General features: G+C 39.8%; 1 protein-coding gene across 8 annotated transcripts in view; it reads left to right on the top strand.

Moving 5' to 3' along the window:
- The window catches only part of IQSEC3 (IQ motif and Sec7 domain ArfGEF 3), a 212604-nt gene that overhangs the window by 69398 nt on the left and 119856 nt on the right, over positions 1–23350 (top strand). For all 8 annotated transcript variants that reach the window (XM_042466566.1, XM_042466565.1, XM_042466573.1 and 5 more), the window contains exon 2: positions 11274–11354. In XM_042466566.1, coding sequence (XP_042322500.1) covers positions 11274–11354 — 81 coding nt within the window. The remainder of the gene's footprint in view (positions 1–11273; positions 11355–23350) is intronic.

Raw genomic sequence — 23350 nt, 5'->3', positions numbered from 1 at the left:
TCCTGTTTATAATACTAGAATACTTGATTTCTGTAGAGGTTCCCATACATTCAAAGCATTTTTGCATAACATTGTCTTGATTTGTCATCTAAACACGAACACTGAGGTGGACCAAGCGAGCTTCTCTCAGGATGTACTGCCACTGTCTATGCACTGTTACAGAGAAGGCTCTGTCCTGTGTGTCTTCTGCCACACATCAGATGAAGGGAGCAAGTGGAATGGACTCTCCAAAGATTACCTTGATGACTGGTTAAACTTGGGGGGGGGGACTTCAGCTGAAGTGGAAAGGGGTTCTTGAAGATAAGTTTAAAAAGCCTTCAACACCTTTGAATCTAAATATGTCTATGCCAGCAGTTTACAAATAAATTATTTGTTTAAAAAAACCCAGAATAAGTAAAAAATTAAAGTCAAAAGCAGAGCAATTAAAGACATAAAAAGCAGTAGCAACCTAAAAGCATAGGGTGTATTATCTAAGCAGGGTGCCTCTGCTATAAAGAGGCACCTTCCACAATCCGTTTTTCCTCACATCATGAGGAATTTGGAGAAAGGCCAGGTATATGTTGGGTACAGGGATTCTTCTGGTGTTTTGATCACAAACTGTGTTTCGTTTTAAAGGTGAACACTGGCACATTGAATTTTGCCTGGAAATGGATTAGGAAGTAGTTCATTGGTTTAAGCACCAGAGAAATATGTTCTCAGTGCACATTCTGTTAGTAGCCAAAGAGCTGTAACTAACTGCATTTGCTGAACAGTCTTCGAAGATAGCCCCACACAAAACACATTGCAGTAGTCTGATCTGGAGGTTAGCAAGCCATGGGTAGCAATGACTAAGCACTTTCTCCAAAGAGAAATGTTACAGTTGCCACACCAGCCTGAATGGACGAAAGCAATGGCTTTTGTTTCCTGAAGGCTGCTTGGTCCTCCTAAAACAACACTGTCTCTAGGAGTACCTCCAAGTTGTGAACCAAGGTCTGGGTGGATGTACTGGGAGTCATCCCAAGCCTATTTGGACGTTATCATTATTCATTAGGACACAGTATCTCTGCACAGCTGTTTTATTGGGACTGCTCCCAAGAAACCGATTTAGTGCTAATGCCATTGAATGGGAAATAGCTCTTGCTTAACCAAGGAGGCGTTAACATTAGTTGTACTTGTGCCAGGTGGTATAATGGTGATTAAAACAGGTGCTAAAAGAGGTATCAGGTTCCAGGCTTTGATCTCTTCATATGCAATATGCCAAGAGAAGCTGACATGGAACAGATTTCCTGGAGTGATGCCTCAATCTGGGGAGTTTCTGTGACTTCCATCTAAAGCAGAACTAGAGTAAAATATGGAGGTCCCTGCATGCTGGTGAAACGTCTGAAGAAATGCCAAGGCAAGGTAAAATAGTTTGCAGTGAGTTCCTGGGAATTTTTTCATATATGCATTTTCCCCATTTCTAGGATTATTGCAAACATTTGCCTAAAAGTGGTAAGGAGTATAGGCTTGGCATCTTATTTTGGAATGTTGTTTTTGAAAAATAATAAATTACATGTCCAGTTCTAAGACCCCAAAATATAGTTAACTGCTATTATGCTTAAACTTTCAGAGAACACTCTTTCTTTTCCACTTCTCAAATGTAATGTCTGAGTTATTTTACATTAGTTAAAAGAACTGTATCTGAATGTTTTCTCAATCAGGAGCAGCGTGAATATCACAAACCAGCACTTTGTGGGAAGATGCGGCAGCTTCTCCGTTTGTTCACGCTGTTCTCTCGTCTGCTAGGAATAAGGTGGTTTAATCAGAGAGAGATTAGAAACTGGACTGTTCTTTTTCTGCCAATTTGTTTCTTCTGTCTGCCATCTGTGCCAAAGCATTCTGGACATATTACATAATCTTATGTTGCCAGGGTTATTCAAATCATTGTCCTTAGTTGTATCAAAAGAACTAACTAGGATTGACCATTCCTTCTTTTTGTTTTCTTCTATCGATTGCCATGTGCTCTCTCTCTCTTCATGGAGGATGACATACTGGAGTATGTCTGCCTACTGTTGTTGAGTGTCTCCAAGTCATTTTTGACTTATGGTGACCCTAAGCCAAACCTATCATAGAGTTTTCTCTGTTGGTTTCTTTAGAGGAGGTTTGCCATTGCTATCCCTTGAGGCTGAGAGAGTGCGACTTGACCAAGGTCACCCAGTGGGTTTTTCCGCTGAATTGGGGAACTGAACCCTGATCTCCAGAGTCATAGTCCAACACTCAAACCACTACACTATATCTTTCCTCTTCTAGAGTAAAACAGTCTGATTGTTGCTAAACTTGGATTTCTTTAATAAATATTCCTTCTTAAATAAATATTCCTTCTTAAATAAATATCCCTTCTGAGGATCCTACAAACTATTTTCTGTCTCTGTCTGGTTCATATAAACTCACCCTCCTAAGGTGGGCACTACATCTGTGGTTGGAGAAAAGGCTGTAACAGTGTTTTAAGTGTTTTAGCTGTTTTGATCTTTTTTAAAAATTATTTTCAACACACATGGCTAAAATTTGACAGTTTATATACATCAACAAAAACAAGCAACAAACAAAGATTAACAATACATATACTAATTTACAAATATAACTTCCTGATTGCTTCCATAAGAAGATGTATCTATAATTTTTTTCTGAATATTTTTTTAACCATCTGTTTTTATTTCTTTTTCTTCTCACCTTTATTAGGTGTGTTTTTCGGAAATCATACTAAATTGTAGGTGCCTTCCTTTGTCCGTTTTATTTAAATGTTAATCATTTAAATTTAAGGTAGACTTTCTTATTCAGGTTTCACTCTGTATCATTAATTAAATGATCTGAAACAACTTGCCAATCTTCCAAATACTGATGTGAATCTTTATTCTGCATTCTTCTTGTCATTTTGTCCATTTCTATTACGTCTAACAATTTTAATAACCAATTTTCTACTGGGGGTGTAATTTGTTGTTTCCAATATTTTGCGTAGACCATTCTCGCAGCTGATAGCATATAGAATATTACCCTTCCATGCTTTTTCCCAATTGGTTGTCAATTATATTCAGTAATTAATAATAATAATAATAATAATAATAATTCTTAATGATAAATTATTTTTATCCTGCCCCTCTGCGCAATGCAACATTATTTCAGGCTTAAAAGGTATGCTTATCTGCAAAATGTTTGTTATCCTCTGATGGATGTTGACTCAAAACCTTTTACCTTTTTTACATGTCCACCATAAGTGGAATGTTGGTCCTTTTTCTTGTAAACATTTCCAGCATTTGTTGCATGCATTTGCATAAATTTTGGATATCTTTTCAGGAGTTAAATACCAACAGAAATACATTTTATAATAATTTTCTTTGATGTCTTGACAAAGTATATATTATAGTCTTTCTTTCCATGTTTGTTCCCATTGTTCTAGTTTTATTGGATATCCAAAATGTTGTGCCCATTTGGGCATGTTTTCTTTAATCACTTCGTCCTCCATATTTATTTTGAACAGTGCTTTCTACCTTTTTGACAACATAGATTTTTTATTTGAAAATAGTATATCCTCTGTTTCAGATGTTTCTTTATCTGTACCAGTCTGTTTACAATCAATGATATATCTTTCCTCCAGTTGCCTATATTGAAACCAAGAACAGTTTATCCCTTCTTGGTTCAATTCTTTTGTAGTTCTTATTCTAGATTCGTTTTTTTGAAAAGTGGATCAAATTTTTATATGTTATCCAGTTTTCATTTAGATTTACATCCATCCTAAACAGTGCTTCGTGAGGTTAGGTCTATAATGGCAACCGGGGGATTTCTGTTCTTGTATTTTTTCCAAATTTTCATCAAGGCACTTCTGAAATAATGATTTACAAATACCTTATTAGCTCTTTCTTTATTGTAACACAAAAACCCGTGCCAACCAAATCTTAAGTTTGCCTCTTAAAATTTCAATAGTTTCTTATTTTCTAACCTCATCCAATCTTTGATCCATGTGAGGCCATGTGCCTCATAAAACCCCCCCTTTGAGTCCTGCAAATATTTCATTTTTACCCTGGGTTTTTTACTATTCCAGATGCATTTTGACAGATCTTTTTGCCATTTCTTGAATGGTATATTATTTTTGATCATTGGTAGAGTAATGAACAAGTATAATATCTTTGGGAGAGTACACCAAAAGAGATAGATTTAGACTTTGCCAGTTTTTAAATTCACCCTTGATTTTATTCCAGCTTTTTATTTATAAAGAGGTCTGAATTCTTCTTTGTAATCACGATGCCCAAATATTTCACTTTTTTGACAATATCAAATCCTGACAGTCTTTCAAGTTGTTGATTTTCCTTTGTAGCCAGATCCTTTGTTATTATTGATTTTTCCTTGTTTATTTTTAAACCCAATATTTTTACAAATAAATTTAAAGAGGATATTAAATCTGATATGTATTTAATGGGTCACTTAACATAATTGCTAGGTCATCCTCAAAAAACTCGTATTTTCTATTCCGATCCTTTTATTTTAACCGCATTTATATTTACTTTTTTTCTTACATTTTTTCTTATATTCTGCAACAAGATTTCTAGAGTCATTATTAACAATAAAGGGGATAATGGGCAACCTTGGTGAGTACCTTTTTGGATCTTTATTGGGTTTGATCTCTCCCCATTTATAATGATTTGGGCATTTTCATTTGTATAAATAGCTTTTAACAGTTTGTCCCCATTTTCATTTGTTGAATTGTTTTTAATATCAAAGATCATTTAACATTGTCAAAAAGCTTTTTCTATATCGTTGAAGATTAGTGCAAGCTTCTTTTCATCGTGTGCTTTGAAATATTCAATTGTATTTAGTATATACCTGATGTTATCCTTTAGATAACTATTTGGTAAAAAAACGCACTGATCTTCTTTGACAATAGATAAAACTTTTTTCAGTCTTTCTGCAAGAATAGACATGAATAATTTATAATCTGTGTTTAACAGGGAGGTTGGTCTGTAGCTCTTTGTTTCCAATGGATCTCGATCTTCCTTCAGTATTAATATTATGTTTGCCTCTTGCCATGTTGTCAGAACTTTCCCTTCTTTTATCTGATTCATTGTTGCTTTTAATGGTTCCATTAATTCCTCTTGCAGAATTTTGTAGTAAAATGAAGTGAAGCCATTGGGCCCCAGGGATTTTCCATTCTTGACTTTCTTCATTGCTTCTACAATGTCTGACATAGATATTGGCTTTTTAGAATCATAGGCAGGTTATAGACCACCCATTTGGGGCGGTCTGCACCCGCCCCTTTCCCCGCTGTATCGGGGCCTCAGTGTGCAGAGCGGCAGCTGCTGAGGCCCCGATCCGCCGCTTTTCAGGCTGCGGGGAAGCAGCAAAACGCCGCTTCCCCGCAGCCTGAAAAGGGGTGTCCCTGGGGCTTCAAGCCCCAAGGACACCCCGCGGCGGCGGGGAGAAGAGAAAGGGGCCACTTGGCCCCTTTCTCTTTTAGTCTGCTGGGCGCAGCCGTCTGAAGGCTGCGCCTAGTGGACTAAACCAAGAAGGAGCTCCGTTTCAGAGCTCCTTCCTGTTCCGTGTTCAGGGCGCACTAAGCGCCCTGGCATGGAGCAAGGACGTCACGTCCGCGCCGCCCCGTCTAGAGGCGGCACGGCCGTGACATCCTCACGACGGCGGCCGTATGGAAGGGCCGCCACCGTTTAGTGTGTGATGAGCACGCCCTAGGGTTAGGGCGGTGCGGAAGCACCGCCCTTTTGTAACCCTAGTGCGTGCTCGTCACGCACTAAAGTGCCGGTTTGTAACCGACCATAGATTCATAGAGTTGGAAGAGACGACAAGGGCCATCAGTCCAACCTCCTGCCATGCAGGAACTCTCAGTCAAAGCACCTCCGACAGATGGCCATCCAGCCTCTGTTTAAAGATCTCCAAGGAAGTTGATTGAGCATTTGTCTCTGTTCCTCGGATATTAGTGGAAGATCTGTTTTTTCTAAATAGGATTTAAGTTCCAGGTAATTAGTTTTTTCATCACAAAAGAACTTATTATAATTTTTTAAAAAATCTTTTAGTTTTGCCTTGGTCAGTATATGTTATATTACCTTTTTTATTTTTGTTATCATTTTTTTTTCTTTTTTAAAAAAAAGTTTTGGGTGAGCAGTTTTCCAGGTTTATTTCCATACTGGAAATATTTTTGTCTTAAATATTTGATTTTTCTTTCTATTTCTTGTGATATTTCTTTTGATATATATTTTCTTAGTATGTTAATAATGATAATAATGATAATAATAATAATAAGATTTTTTTATATTCCGCTTTTTCCTTGTGGAATCAAGGTGGATTACAAAACAAAGGAATCAAAAATACAGAATACACCCCCCCCATCAAATACATCACAGCAATACAATAACAATAAATAATTATACAAAAAAATAAAGAATACAGAGTACAAAATCCAAAGTACATAGCCTAATACATAGCATAATAACGGAGGCATAACATAGTATAATAAATGGCAATCCCTGGAACTTCGTTGGCAGCAGAACAGCAATCAATATCAAATTACATATGCTAAAATAAGATGACATGGCACAATAATCAAGCATAACATAATATAATAAGCAATAAAACAATTCCCAACTCTTCCCCGACAACAAAATATAGTGGACCCTTGTTATACGCTGGGGTTTGGTTCCAAGATCCCCTGTGGATAGCAAAGGCTGGTTACAGACCACCTGTTTGGGGCGGTCTGCACCCGCCCCTTTCCCTGGTGTAACGGGGCCTCAGCGGCTAGACCGGCAGCCACTGAGGCCCCGATCCGCCGCTTTCTGGGCTGCGGGGAAGCGGCAAAAGGCCGCTTCCCCACACCCCGCGGCTGCGGGGAGGAGGAGAAAGGGGCCGCTTGGCCCCTTTCTCCTTTGTGCCGCTGGGCGCAGCTATGTGAAGGCTGTGCCCAGCGGCGCAAACCAGGAAGGAGCTCCGAAACAGAGCTCCTTCCTGCTCCATTGCCAAATCAGACCCCACCACAAGTCATAACTCTGAAATGGAGGGCATTGCAATGAGCAAGGTAACCTTTTTTGAGGAAGAAGGAAATCCTGTGAGCTCCTCTGCTTCACAGTCTCCCAGGACTTTATAGTCTGAGATGATGTTCTGCCATCCTTGTAGACTACGGAATTCATCCAGTTGCTGCCATTTTTTTAAAGAACTGTGGGGGCAACTTTGGCAGTGACTACAGTGGGCCCTTAGTATCCACTGGGGTTTGGGATCCCCTTGGATACCAAAATCTGTGGCTGCTCAAGTACCATTATATACAGTGGCATGGTAAAATGTTTTCGCTTATATAAAATGGAAAAATCAAACTTTGCTTTTTAGAATTAAAAAAATATATATTTTCAAACTGTTGATGATTGTATCCATGGGTATGGGGGGCTGATTGTACAGGGGAAAGGTATTGTCCTCAAAGGAGTATATGTTAGTTAGTGTGGCTCCACCAGTCCAAGGGAGTTGGGCACACTTGTTGTCAAGTGTGGACCAGCATTATTTAAAGCAGTTCACCTGCTGGCCAGACACTACTGGTCTAAATAGACTGATGGTCTGACTTGACAGAAAGCATATGTTTCATCTCTTTTAAAAACCAGAGTTTAACACATTTCTGCTGAAAACTGTTGGAAAAAATAGCACATGCAGTACTCTTCTCATATCACTCGGATTCCCAGTGATTGGGCGGTATATAAATAAATCCTATTATTATTATTATTATTATTATTATTATTATTATTATTATTATTATTATTATATCATGATATGCATAGGCAAAGTCTGTGACACTTCTTACAAAAGATAATAAAATAAATCAGGCATTTAAAAAATCTGAATGTTTTTACTATAATAATATTGCCTTTTACTGAAGGTTTGCTTGAGGAAAGAAAAGGAAAAGAAAACTCATCCTCTAAGTCCTGTACTTTTAAAAATTCTTCTTCTGAGTGTCCACTTAGCGTTGTTCCATCTGTCCTTATGGCATCTTTCCCAGAGAAAGTGCAAGATCAGAAAGGCTTGACAAAGCAGCTGAGAATTCTAGCCATGAACATGGTGACTTCTGGCTACTCTTCTGCTGGCAAGTCTCTCTCTCTCTCTCTCTCTCTCTCTCTCTCTGCATGCATGTGTGTGAGAGAATTACATAATCCTGATGCCCAAAGAAAGCAGCAGATTCATGAGAAAGTGTTTCAGACTCCAAGCATTGTGGCATGAATAACTCTGAAGAAGTCAGGGGAGGCTGTGTTTCTTTCTTTCAGAGCACATGGGCCCAGCTTGTTTGCAGGCACAACTCAACAACCTTTCTGGTGGCTGAGCTTTAAAATTGAGGAGTAATAATATGGGGACACCTGATTAGCACAGGGAAGTGGCAGTGAATAACAATACTGTTCTCCTTTCAAATAGCCTATCCTGATGCAGCTGTGTGTGTGTATGTGTGTGTGTTGATAGTGATGGGTACTGATGGAAAATTACAATTCAAAGATGAACCAGCCAAGCAGAACTTGCAAAATTGCTTAGAGGTGGCTACTTTTACATCCCCAATAAACAGAAGACATTAACATATAACATTAAATCCACCTCAGCATGCAAAAATTCCTGTCTTCTGCAGTGCAGACTGCTAGGCTCCCTGAAGACTTCCTGAGTCACTGCTCCATGCAATGTGACAAGGGGGAGCTCTGGATTTCTCATCAGGTTAGAGTGGGGTGAATGGCAAAACCCTTGGGCCATGAGGATAGATTGTGCCCATATCTCATCTCTGCAGGATTCTGTCATTAGGCAGTCAGTCAGCTCCCTCAGGTGGCAGGAACCATGTGGTAGCAATAAGTGCCCTTACCATTCCCCTCTATTGAGAAGCCAAAACCACACCATGCTGTTCTTGTTAATGTTATCTTTATTTTATAATCCCACCTTTCGCCTACAAATTAAAACAAGTGCAATATAGCTAAAACACCCAAAAAATCAACATTATCTCTGATCTTGGCTTATTTCAGTAAATTATAGTGTAAACAAACTATGTTCCACATTTAGAAATGAGAGCAAACTTTGGGGGGATACAGATGGGTAGAAAGGAGTGCCGGGATGCCCCCCTTTCTGCCCCAGATTGTTGCCATGCCAACCACATGGGTGTGGTGACGATCCGCCCCAAAAAGGAGCTGCAAAAAGCAGTTCCATTCTGTGCTGCTGCCAAGGCACAATTAGTGCCCTGGAGCAGCATGGTGAGGTCTCTTGTGCACCTCCCCATTTGGACACAGCGCACAAGAGATGTCATTGGCGCATGCAGCATGTGGATGTGTACACGCCCAAAATGGCACTGGGAGAGTGCGGAATGTGCGGACGCTCCATGTTCCTCAGCCCTAATTTTGGCCCCAGGCCGCCGGAAAGCAGTGGTCTGTACCAGGCCTTTGTTTAGACTAGGGAACAGAAGCTTCCAATCTCCTCTTGTGTGCACTGGAGGAAAGAAAAGAGCCAAAGGTTTGGGCAGACTCATTCTCACATTGTCAAATGATGGTTGGTTGTTATCCCCAAAGTGGGGCATTCTGACTTACGGGGCACACAGACAGGACAAGAGTTCACAATTCCATTTATCTCTCACCATGGTGAGTCTTCTGCTGTTCTCTGGCGGAGGGACACCCAGACTTTCTCTTCATCTGGAGCTGGGGAGGGGTCATTTTTGTGGTTGCACTCCTTTCCAGAGAGCTCTGCCTGTATGCAGATGCACATTATTGGTGTGCATTTCAGTATGCATATCTCAAGGGTTGAAGCTTGCTACTTAACAATAAAACATGGATAGTAAATGCATAGAAGGGCTTTAGCGCTATATGTAAACATATTTGAGCACATCTATTCTTTTCTCTTTTGTCTTTCTCTTTCCATTTTGGGCCCATAATGTCAACTGAAAGCTCCTCGGGACAGTGAACTTCCATGCTGTTGAACTTAGTGGCAGATGGTAGCTTCCACATTACTGAAGTGCTGAATGGAGTGGAGTGGTGTTAGAATGAACCATATAGTTGCTATCCAAGATGCTGAACTCTGGCCCCAATATAGATTCAGCCCCCTGGAAGTTCCATCAAAGCATCTGCCTTTGCCTGGAAGTTCTCTCTCTCTCTCTCTGTTTCTGTCTCTCACACAAAGAGACACACAGTTATGCAGGAGGAATCTTGAGAGGGTAGAGGTGGACACTTTGGAAATGCCACAGTGAGTAGGCATGCAGGTGGGTGGATAGGGTAAACCTGTCCCAGGATTTTATTGCTTCCTTTTCTGATGATGTCATGTCATAGAACTAAAATTCCTTTTATTTTCTAAAGTAAAACTGAAAATTAACAGACCTCCAATAACTTTATTAGCATCTACTGAAATTACACTAGGTTGTGCAAAGTTTTGAATTCTCTTAAACTCTTCATCAAGCTAGATGTTTTCAAAAGGTTGGGAGGGGAAAGAAGTGTGGATTTTTAAAAAATGCCCCTAAGTTACATGCAAACCATGAATTGCACCTTTCCTGTTTCTCCTCTAGAGGGAGTGCAACCCCATCCTGGGACAGATAGATTGATCAACTCACAGACTAAGAAACTGCTTTCCTACAAAGGCTCTTTCTTTCCAGGATCCCATTTCATTTGATCAGCTTTCATCCACCCACTACTGTCTTGAGGCTCCAGTTTGGGTATTGGTTGACCTGTAATACTTGATTCAGAGTAACAAAGAAGTAGACCTGGATGTCGTCTGCATACTGTTTGGTTTGATCCAGTTACAATGCAAAGCAGGCACATAGTACACTCCTATCGATGATGGTTTTTACTTTCTCAATTCTCCTGAAAAACACATGTGCGCGCACACATACACATATATGTTTTTCAGGAGAATTGCATGATTTGATAAACATTTCACTTTTTCAACACATACTGTACATAGTAACGCTAAGGAACTACATTAGAACATACAGGGGTCTTCTAGCTAAGCATTCTTCCTTGTTTATTAGATCCTGACATAGAGGAGAATTCAGATGTGCAATCATGTCTTCCACATGTGTATCAGAGGTATTTCGGCCTTGGGAGGCATGAGGTATGTGTTCTGTGGAGCATTATGTTTAACTTTTTTAGATTGATACTGATCACTTGACACAATGCAAAGGATTCATATCAATAGTCCAAGTTTTCCCTTATCTTTTAAAAGGCTGAAACAGCCAGTGGGGATCAGTGGCCATGAATGGACATGGACAAGAAGATTTGATCCCCAGTGAGTGAATCAAACTCTTACCTGCTGCTGTTTGCTTTTTGTTACAGGAATGAGACTGTTTTGCACCAGTTCTGTTGCCCTGCAGCTGATGCTGAGCAGAAGCCTTCATGTGCAGACTCTTCTCCAAGGTTTGTCAGTTCATGCCCTTCTTGTTCCTTTTTTCCTGTAACTTTTGCCTGTTTTGCATTGACTTGCACACAGAAAACATCGGAGCTTCATTCACTGGCAGTCTGATTCCTGGGTCTAGCACTATGAAAAAGGAAGCCTAAATGGTAGGAAAGAACTCCCTTTCTTTCTTGCTGCAGGATGAAACTGGAAGAACATTTTCTTCCCAGCATTCCTTTGTTCATGTGCTGCCATTGGCCCTTCTGTGATCTGCCTTCCTGGCATCCTAATCCAACTTTCTGGGGTCCTCCAGATTGCTACCCCTTCCTCCCCATTATTCTATTATTGACTAGTTTCCTAGATTGTGTACATTTTCTCTATTTTAGATGGTGAAATGCCTTTTAAAGTTTAGTTACCGACAGTAAAGAGCTTTAAGCTAAAATATCAGGACATTTTTGGTCTTGACCTTTTGCCTTTGCCTGCACCCATCACTGAAAGATAGCCTCTGATAAGACTTTGGAAACTGAGTGTAGCTCCTGGTCATAAAAAAAGTCTCTTACTCTTAGAAGAAAGGAGGGGTGGGCAACTACAACAGATCCAGGACCCAGCTTTCTGCCCCTGGGACCTTAGACTGCTCCAAATGCCAAAAACAAAACAAATGTTGACATGTATCTCCAATTTTTTCTTTGGACAACATTATAACAACCCATTATCCAAACACAGAAGAGGACCTTTGCTTATGAAAAATGGCAGAGTCGGCTAGTGTAAACCAAATTGGCTTAAATCATGGTTAAACTTTGGTTTAAAACAAATTACTTTAAAAAAAAACACTCCTGGTTTTCAAAACTGATTTAAAAAAAAAACTCTGGCTATTATTACTGTTTTCCAGCCCTCTTACTGATACAACAAGGACTGTTTGAATTTAAGCATTTAAGCTTTAACAGTTTATTGGCAGTGGTTCGTTGTTAGACCGGTATCCAGTGTCAGTTACATCTTTTTAATCACTTTATTTTATAGTGCAAGAAATGCAGTTCAGCAACAGATCCTTTAATTAACATAAGTTCAGTCAAAACAACATACTTTCAAAGAGCACTATTTAAACAACAATTATTTAAGACTGTGTCCATAACATCTGAACTGCGTTTTGCTACTTAGTTTTGTGAGTTAGTCCTATATTGGTACAGTCCAACATGTTAAAGCAAAAAATAAAGAAACAAAACCCTAACAAAAAAACAAAACTTTTATTGATTTATTTTTATAGAATCCACAACATTTACATAATACTTGATTTACATTATATTAAGCCATATATAAACCTTTACATTACATAACATATACAAAAAAACCCTTTAAATCAACAAACTAACAAAATGAACAAACAAATAAATAAAAAGGTTTAAACAAATAAAACACTGGGTTTTAGAGGTTTATTCTTTAAAAAACTTTTCAGCCCTGAAAAATGTTGTTTTTTAAGTGTTATCCACAGAAGAAACAGGAGCCACAGCAGGGATTCTTTCAGCTATGATTGTGGACAGTTTGCAGGGGAAGGGAGAAGGTCCTGGAATAAGGCAAGGCTAGCTATGACAAGGAGTCCTCTTGATACCATAACAAGATATCATAACAAAACTCTGACCTAGTAGAATCTTTTAGCATCAGACTTTGTCACCTGATTTAGCTGTGGCCCATTGTTCTGTAAGTTTTGTGGGTATGGGTAATTATTATTATTTACTCAAATATCTGTATCCCATCCTAAACTGAAAGGTCCCCAGCGTGAAGTACAAGTAAAATCAGTATAAACAAGTTAAAACAATTTAAAAATGTAAATTCATTTAAAACTTCTTATATATAAATACCAAGTTAAAAAATCAGGACTAAATTATTAAAACCATTTCAAAAGATGTGTATTAGCAGTTTGAGATAAATCAGTGAGGGCCAAAGACTTTAATAAAAAGCGATGTTTATACTTGATATCTGAAGAAACCACCACTGGCGCCAACTGGGCTGCCAAAGGAAGGGCATTCCACAATTGGGGTGCTATGGCTGAGAATGTTCTCTTCCACATCCTCACTATATTGATCTTACTGATGAGATACAGAAGAGGGCCCTCCCCAGCAGATCTCAGTCCTTGGGTAGGCAGATAAAAGGAAAGTATTGAGGTCCTTGAATTCAGTCTGGGAGCATATTGGCCACAAGTGTAATTCCTTCTTTTGGCCAGAACTTCATTTGTTGTTGTTGTGTGCCTACAAGTCATCTCTGACTTACGGCAATCCAAAGGCAACCCCATCACTGTATTTACTTGGCAAGATATGTTCAGAGGGGGTTTACCTTTGTTTTCCTCTGGGATTGAGGGAATGTGACTTGCCTAAGGTCACCCAGTGGGTTTCTGTAGCTGAGTGGGGATTCAAATCCTGATTTCCAGAGTCCAGCACTCAAAACACTACACTATGGTGGCTCTAGAGTTAGAGCACACAAACTCTGGCCCGTTACAGACGGGCATATAGTACGTGTGGAGTGCGTACTAGGGTTAGGAAGGGGTGTCATTTCTTCATGCCCCTAATCCTAGTATGCGCTCTGCGCGTACAAAATGGCGGCACCCTATATAGACGGGGGCTGCCATGTTGACATATCGGACGCATAGCGTCCACATGTCGTGCCCCGGATGTGACGCTACGAGTGTGCGAGTAGAGCCTTGCGGCGTCTCATCCGGGGCACAAGAAGAAGCGCCATTTTGGCGCTTCTTCGCTGTGTCTGGGAACCGCACAGTTTGGCTGCTGCGGTTCCCGGATGCAGCAACCGGCAGCGGCACGAGGCCGCCCATTTTGGGTGGTCTGTAAGGCGCCTCTGAGATTCTTCAGTGTTAGAACATCTTGCAAACTTAACTCCTAGAGGTCCAGCCTCCCTATATACCTCTTAGGATAGGGGAGTGTAATGTTTGGCCTGCAGTCCCAGATCCCACTTTTGTGCAACCTATTTTTGCACTTTGGGCTCAGTTTCCAACAAAGGAAATTAGCTGAGGACAAAGAAGGAAAATAAGAGGAAGAGAGAGAAACTGGAACATTTCAAAAGAAACTGAAAAAGTAGGATGATGGAGGCTCAACCGGGACTGTCCCTGGTAAAACAGGACATTTGAAGGGTATACATCATATGAGTGAATATGGAATAATGAAATACAGCTTCCTGTCTAGATAGGAAGGAATGGAAGGAACATAGGAGGATTGTTCCCAGCAGCAATGGTGGAAAGCAATTGCTACTGTCACCAGGATCACCTAAACAGATGGTGGCAATTAAAAAAGATGAGAAGAAGGCAGATTTATTATGGTAGCCCTTATGTCCCTCCAAATTCATTGGTATGACCTCTTTGGCTCAACTCTGGGCAGGACCTCAGCAAAATGAAAGTCAATCCTTTTCTGCTTTCAACACTACTCTGATGAGTTTTCTGTGTCCCCCATACTGGAAAAGTCTCTTTGGTTTCTGTCTTTATGCATGCATATCTAAACCTTGTTTTTATATTATCATTACTATTATTACCATGATTATTACCATGATTATTATTAATATCCTGCTCTTTCTCCTCTAGATTATCATAGATATTTGCTTTAATTTACAACATTGTGCAAAGGTTTCATATGTAAATGCACTAATTTGAACAAACTCAAGACTACTGAAAAGGAGTAGCATTCATGGACAGGAAGACCTTCTCTTATTTACAGTGCCTTTTCTTAGGATTTTGCTTTAAGTCCTCACAACAAGCACTGGATCAGTGACAGACATTAAGAAAATTCCCTGTTTGGGTCCCATCTTGGGAAAAAGGTGGCACATAAATGAAGTTACTAAATAAATAAACTTTCAGAATCTCCCAATCAGCATGGCAATATGGCATGTTGGCTGGAGGATTCTGGGAGTTCTAGTCCCAAAAAATAACTTCCCTACATTCTGGTCCATAGCATTTCCTGACAGTCATTCATGTGTTTATTTCATTGCAATCCTGGGAGCTGTAGGATGGGTGAAAAAGGAATTAAGAATGAAAAAATTCTTTAAGCATGTAATCAGTACTATAATAACCAATTTTTTTTGGAGGAAATCATGATGAAAATGGTATAAAATGGATGCATTTGTAGTGTGAATATGCCTTGGGGGCAATTCTTTAAGTGTCCTACCCAGGCAGATACTCTACCCTCTTTTTGTTTTCTTTTTCTCTGCAAGATTAAAGTTGAAAGAATCATCACAAAGCAACTTTCCTCCTTAATATTAATGTGACAGGTGTTATGTTAGTGCTCATAGATAGTAAGATGACAAATGGCTTGGGTACACTAGCAAAACCAGGAACGCAGCGGGGATTGCAGCTTTCTTCATCAGATGCCCTTATACCAAAGAAAATTATTTAGTCTTTAAGGTGCCAGTAGATCTTTTGAAGTTTTTACTTAAAACAAAGTGTTCATAGGGCACAGTGATCTGCAGTCATGGAGCCTTATCACAGTAGACAAATTCCGCTCAGATACAGGATTTTAGAAATAGAAAAAAATAAAACCCTGCAAATGTGTTTCTCCCAAACAGAAATAATGCAAAAATAAAGCAAATGGAAAGTCTACAAAAACAACACCTTTTTACTTTCGGGAACTTTCTGAAATTAAAAAGGTGACATTTTTGTCCACTTTCTGTTCGCTTTATTTTTGCGTTATTTCTGTTTCAGAGACACATTGTCTGAAAAACCTTCCCTCATTTGCATTTTTCCCTACTTTTAAATCCCGTTTCTGAGTGGGATTCATCTAGTGTGATAAGGTCCCTAAACAGTTCTTGATGCTTCCACAAAGCTATATTGCCAGATCAAAGATAATGACACAAATCAAGTTCTATTAAGACACTGACCTATGTCCCTTCTTAGATCTTTGTTAGCAACTATACATCTAGTCTAAAGGTTGGACAGGCTTGCTCTATTTTGGGGGGGGGGGGGGGGGGGGATACTACAGCTACCAGGATGTAATCTGTTGATGTTAGCTGGGAGATTCTGGGAGTTATAGTCCAATATCCTGTATAATGTCTCTAATTTCTGATTTAGTTTTAAATATGAAAAGTCATTTCATTCTTTGAGTCAGAATTCATATATTGGCCTGTTACAGACAGCCAAAATAAAGCTGCTTCGAGTCACAGTGGAGGGAGCGTGGCTTTGGTGTGGCTTCTGGACTCTTAGGATGCATGCATCATTGAAACACCATACCTCCACTGTGACTCGAAGCAGCTTTATTTTGGCTGTCTGTAACAGGCCATAGTCAAAATGGTGTCATATGTACCAAAAGGAGAAGGGCATTTAATGCCTGATTGAGAAGCAAAGAAGGTGACCCATATTGGGTTCATGACTGACACTTGAACCTTACCTCAAATGTGGTTATTGTTAGCACCCTCCTCTGTACTAGAAGCATTGGGCTAGGATAGACTGTGTGGGTTGCCCAGCTCTGTCCTTTACATGATAAAAAAGATTGATGGGCTCAGGGGGATGAGCTAGAAGGACCATTGGATCCTCCAGTATCTGCCTGCTGAGTTACCTTGCTTTGCCTAATGGTAGAACCAGTCCTGAGAAGGAAGCTATCCATAGGTTTGAGACAACCATAAGAACTGTAGAAGTACATAGTTATTTAGTGGAAAACCAACTAAGGGGATAAAAAATAGCAAAGCATTAAAAAGACCAATGAAAAGTGAACTTGTTCAGAGAACGCTGGATTCTGTGGAGGTATGGAAAAAAATATAGGAGAGAACGGAAATAAAATGATCTATCCTGGAAAAGGATATAGCTGGCTGGTTTAAACACTGAACAATAGCACTCCACAGTGCAAATTTTGTTGCAGGTCTTAGTTTTTTTCTGACCCACCTTTGAAGTCTAGTTTTTATCCACTCCAAGGGCTTGGCACCACCTTAGTAGGGAATCCTTCAACTGGCACAGAATCTGAAGAGCTCAAGGCATCAGTTTTCCACACTCTTCCAAGCATTACTCATAGAACCACACAAACATTGATTATTATCCCTGGTGTCCCTGTTCTGCTTAAATTTCTTTCAGCAGTGCCAATCTCCCAGGGATGGAATAAAGGGAAAAGAGAAGGTTGGTAGAGCCCTTGAGGATATGACTACAAGTGAGTTTGTAATTGGTACACTTTCTCTTGGGGCTGAACACTGTGATAGCCAAGTTGGATTTGCTATAAAATTGTGGAAATGAAAGAAAATTAATTACAAGCTCTCTTGTAAGTGGTGAACACCCATATCCCTGTAGTTTGCATTGAGGGCTCTCACTGGGAGTCTGGAGGAGTTGTTATCTAACGTACACATGCAGGTTTATTTGATGACCTGTCCCTTTTTATAGAATGGCTAATATTACTCAGGAGCAGGCCAAGCCAATTAGGACGTTAATGAGCCAACCTGGTATTCTGAATAATTGGCAGTCAGCCATGTTGGCTCACTCGAGGCCAACTGGGTCTTTAGAATTAGCTTAACAGAAAAGTCTTGCTGAGGCAGCCATATTTCTAGAGGAGTCTAACTGGCTTTCCTGATGAACCTGCGCCCTGCTTTGGGGGCTCGTTTCCCTCTTGCATACTCCCTCCTGCCATGACCACTGCATTGTAAATTACATAACTCAGAGTGAATTCTTCCCTCTTTTCTTTTCCCTGATCAGGCATTTTTTGTAAATGAGAGAGCCTGTCAGAAGTGATGCTGGTAATAACTGCCAGCCATCTAGTTTTAATTAGAGTTTTCTTCATTAACGCCTCGGCTCCTCTCCGTGTGGTAGATTAAATAATGTACTCGCAGCTCATTTACACAAACCCCCAAACTGCAGGGCTGAGCTACAATCCTTTAATTAAACAGCCCGGCTGATCCCTACCACTGCCTCGCCTCATCAGTCTAAGCCGATTAAACAGAATAGGGACTAATAAGGAGTATAAACAGAGAAGTGACTCTTGTTTCTTCGAGGGACTTGGAGGCCTTAGCAGATAGGTGGGTGGGCTGGTAACTCCTCCTCCGACTGGGAACATATGGATGGGGCATCCCACACACACCGTGACTTGCTGAAGCTGCAAGATGTTTTAGCCGTCCTCGGGAAAAAAATATAAAGGAAAAAAAGAAATACCAAGCAACTGGCTGATGGATAAGCAGGCGCTTGTATAACACTGAGTGTTTTCCTCTCTGAAATGATTGTCAAATGCCCTAGTCTAATCTCTAGGCATCTCTATCTCTAAAAGGAGCTTATATGGGTTTAACAGCCATTTTGTCTCCCCAGAGAAACATGGGGACTGTTAGTTCCATAAGAAGGAAAAGGACTAGAATGTAGTTACTAACTTCTTTGTACCGTGAGCTATGGGCATCACCTCCATGTCCTATTTCTGGGCTCCCCAGATGCATTTAGGTGGCTGTATTGGAAAGAGAAAGAAGTTGACTTATTACCAGAATAGTAATTTTATGTCCTTAATATTATCTTGTTTAGGTATCTAGGATTATTTAATAATAAATAATTATTCAATATCCCACAAAATGTAGCATTAGTGGGGCCAACATCAGTATGAAAGCACAGAGGATCATCTAAGGATGTTCAGATTTTGTGGCTCCACAACTACCATGCCCCAAGGTCCAGAAAATTATCTGGCCCTTAGCTGATAGTTGATAGCCCCAATCCTTAAAGGGCTATTTTGCTGTCCATCTTACAAATATCATTAACATCAGGACTTACCTGTTCAGGTTACAAATATTAACACCTGGAAGGCCTTCTTCGGTATCAGTCTTCTTCCCTGTAGAAGTGATACACAAAATGTCCTTTCGCTACAGAGTATTTTGGGATTAATAGTTTGGTAGAAAAGGATGTTCTGCTGAGGCCTGTGGCAGCCTGCATCCATTGTCCATTCCTTGAGGTGATTTTCCGGTTGGGAGAAGGAAAGTTAATGGCAGCCCTTGAGACCTGAGATGAACATTACATTGCCGAACTAGGTAGTTTTCTGGACATGCCAGAAATCCATGCCAAAGTGATCCTAATTCATTCATTCATTTATAGGATTTCTGTATTGCCTCACAGCCCACAAGGGTTCCCAAGGCAATGAACAAATTAAAACCAGTCTAAGCAATATTAAGGAAAAAACATTTTAAAATACACCAAAGTACTCTTTTAAAAATTTCTAAAAGTAATTTAAAAACAATCCTAGAATCAAGTTTTTAAAATGGTTAAAACAGCACTTTCAAATATTGAATGCCATGCAGAAGCACTGTTTTGGCTGCCTACTGAAAATGTGAAGGAGATGGGGCCAGATTAACTTCCTTGGAAAGAGAGTTCCACAGCTGAGGCACTGCTACAGAGAAATCCCTGTTATATGGACTCGCTAACCTAACTCAAACTTGACAAAAGGCTGTGACCTTGGTTTTCCTAGGACTAAAGTCATTTTACTGCATGAGGCAAAGGACAGGAACCTATTCGAAATACAGCAGTTTACTACATCAAACAGAGTGATATTCTGAGGATACCTGCTGAACCATAGACATTAGCGGATGGTCAACAGCAAGTTACAGAAAAGAAAGGAAAAGTTGTATACAAAGAGCAGAAATATGATCCTTGTCCAGGCACATTGAGGGGAAAAAAACCTTGCCAGTCTGTCACATCAAATAGTTTAAGAAGCACTGGACTAGTTGATAATAGTTGTCCCTCCACATTTGCACACTAAGGATTCACAAATTTGATTGTTTACTATTATATCCCCCTGCTACCAAAAAATACATTCGCTCCTCCAGTGTGATTCTGTGGTCAACTTTCAGTGGAAGTTGACCACAGAGCTGTGCTGGAGGATCTACAGATGCCTATAGAAAACATTTCTTTAGGCACTGCTATATCATCCAGCATGATTCTTTGGTTATTGTACTGGAGGACCTACAGGTGCCTAGAACAATATTCAGTCAGGAAGATTTCAAAGAGGCATAAAGCTTCTAGTAATATATGTTAGAAGTGTAATAAAAAAGAAGGAACTTTTTATCGTATGTAGTGGACTTGCAACAAAGCAAAAAAGTACTGGATTCAGATACATTCTTTAATGGAAGATTTTTTTGAAAGTTAAATTTCATGTAAATCCAGAACTTTTTCTATTGGGACTGGTGGAAGGAAAGATGGAGAAGAAGCATGGAAGAATAATATATGATTACAGTTGCCAGGATACACTATGTGTACAAATGGAAGGATACGGTTGTTCCTTCATTGTATGATCTTGCTGAATTGGACAAATTAAAAAAAATTGATTAGGGAAAGAACATCAGATGTTTCTTAAAAACAGTGGAAATTGATAACTGAAGTAATGAGGAAAAGATTGGGAAAATTAGCAGTTTTAGGATTTGAAGAATAGTAAATTAAAATAGTAAGATTCAGTTTTTATATTTGTAGTTATTCTTATATGTTGTTATATATTATTAAATTTCTGTTAATAGAAATGTTTTTTTTAAAGTGTTCTCTCAAGTAAAAAAAAGGTGGGCTTATATTCTCCTTCCACTTTTGATGTGTGTGTGTGTGTGTGTGTGTGTGTGTGTGTGTGTGTGTTCCAAACCCCCACAAAAATTGAGGGCTGACTGTACTTAAATCTAACTTCGAAATATTTACCCAGACATTATCTTCTTCTGCACCAGAAGGCAGCAAGTTAGCATTAGTGGGGTACAGGGCAGGTTGAGTTACACTCACATTTCTATCCTTGTGGCATATGTCATCTGACGTTGCTCCTGATTCTACATAATAGTTGGGCTGGCCCTGCCATTCTTTACCTGGGCTGTTGAATATAGACTATTATTTGACCCAGCCCATGATTTCAGGAACTGGTGCCTCTATTTCCCTGCCATTTTTATCAGCTAATGATAGCCATCCATCCTGTGATTTGAATAGGCCAGTAATTGCCTCTCCATTTCTCTAAGTCTCATATAGTGAAGTCTAGCATTCTGGAACAATGATCTTTCAAATGGCCCCGGCTGAAACCCGTTTCTGACAGGATTGCATCCCACGTTTCCTTTTGTGAATGTTAATGGGACTGAGATGTGAGAAATTCATTTCTATTCCAATAATAAGGGGAAAGTCTGAAATCACAATGGGAGAGAATAGCACATGCTGTTCTTCCACCAGCTTTACGTAGTCCACTGCATGGGGCTCTGGTATGGAAATGAGCAGATCCACAGCACAGAAAGACCCTATATTCTACTCTTGTGAGAAAGGACAATATTCTGAAAAATGTGTAGCTGGAGATGCTGAGTTGGAATTACTTAAGCAATGGACTCTGCAGTCGTTTTGCACAGCATGTTGGTAAGCCAAGGGAATGCACATTAACTGTTGCCAGAGGTGATGGAAGATCATAAGATCTCAGCTGTTTGCAGCACATCTCAGCTGTCAATTTAGCTTTGTTATTTTGAGCAAACACAACCTTTAAGAGGTGTTATAAATATAATGAATAATAAAGGTTTTTATCATAAGCATAATTTGTAAATGATAAGTGTAACCTGCATAAAAATGTGTGGAATGCTCTTCTTAGGGTTCCAGTCAGCCAGGCATGCCATCCTCCAAGGCACTCCATTTTCATGAACTCATGTTTTCGGTTTCTCCTTGTCCAACAGTCAGCCACCATTTCAAGACAATTGAGTATGTTCAGTCATCATTGAGCTGTTTTACTCCCCTTTGCTTGCTGGTATTCCCCTCCCCCATTGCTTTCTTGCACTTCCTAAAACCTTGGGGTCCTCCCAAGTCTGCTACTATCTCCCTGGTACTGTTTTAGTACCAAGGACCCACACCCTGCAAAATTGTTTTTGCTCTTCTTTCAAAATAGGTATGGAGAACCTATGGTCCTTCAAACTGAAGCTCTAGTGAGGAACTGAGAGCCAGTGTGGTACAATAATTACATTAGTAGATATTGTTAAGCCAATAATCTTATTCTTTGGGAACTCTTAGAGTGTCAGCATAGTCTAGGGATTTGAGCATTGGACTGTAGTCTAATCCGCACTGCAGAAATAATGCAATTCAATACCATTTTAACTGCCATGGTTCAATGCTATGGAATTCCAGGATTTCTAGTTTTGTGTAACATTTGAATCCCTGCTCAGCAGTGGAAATCCCCAGGATGACCTTAGGCAAGTCATACTCTCTCAGCCTTAGAGGAAGGCAAAGGCACCCTCCTGTAACAAATCTGTCAAGAAAACCTCTTGATAGGTTCACACTAGGGTTGTCATGAAATGACTTGAACAACAACAGTGGGAACCATTATCCATATCTTTTTTTCCTATGCTTTTTCTCCCAAGTATCACAGATGGAATGCTTTTTAATTAAAATACTATGAATTTTTGAAAGGAGCCCCTTCTGTGTGGCTAATAAAATAAAACCAAAGTTCATGAGGCTTTGCATAACATCACGATCACAAGCAGCTTATATGATTAAATCCCTGTCTTATAAGTAATAGAAATTATAAAAGGGTTTGGGTATGTTATAAAGCAAGGGTGAAGAAAGTGAAGCAATGGGCTAAAGGCACCCCCCTCTCTCAACCTTTTTGAGAAACATTTTTGTTTTGTTTTTGATACAGACTGAGTCTGTTCTCTCTAGGGCAAGGGGCAGCAATTTTGCCATGTTTGGGGGACTGTTCTAGAGTTTGCTTTAATATCAGAAAGTAATCTGGTACCATAGAAAAAGTGGAGGAACTTTATTAAAGTAAAACAAATTGGAGTGGAAACTGGGGATGAGGTAGGGTAATAATAATAATAATTTGTTTTATTTATATACCGCTATTCCAAAGATCATAGCGGTGAACAGCAAGTAAGCTAATTAGCAAGTAAGCTAATTTGCCCCCAACAGTCTGGGTACTCATTTTAGCGACCTCGGAAGGATGCAAGCCTGAGTCGAGCTTGGGCCCTTTTTCTGGTCTTGAACTCGCAACCTTGTGGTTTCGAGTGAATGGCTGCAGTACAGGCATTTAACCACTGTGCCACCATGCAGACCTTTGAGGTGTGGTGAGGAATGTTGTGCAGCCCTTTGCACCTCAGGGAG

This window comes from Sceloporus undulatus, chromosome 5 (genome assembly GCF_019175285.1).
Source record: "Sceloporus undulatus isolate JIND9_A2432 ecotype Alabama chromosome 5, SceUnd_v1.1, whole genome shotgun sequence".
NCBI classification, from domain to species: Eukaryota; Metazoa; Chordata; class Lepidosauria; order Squamata; family Phrynosomatidae; genus Sceloporus; species Sceloporus undulatus.
This window is presented reverse-complemented; position numbering and strand designations above follow the sequence as displayed.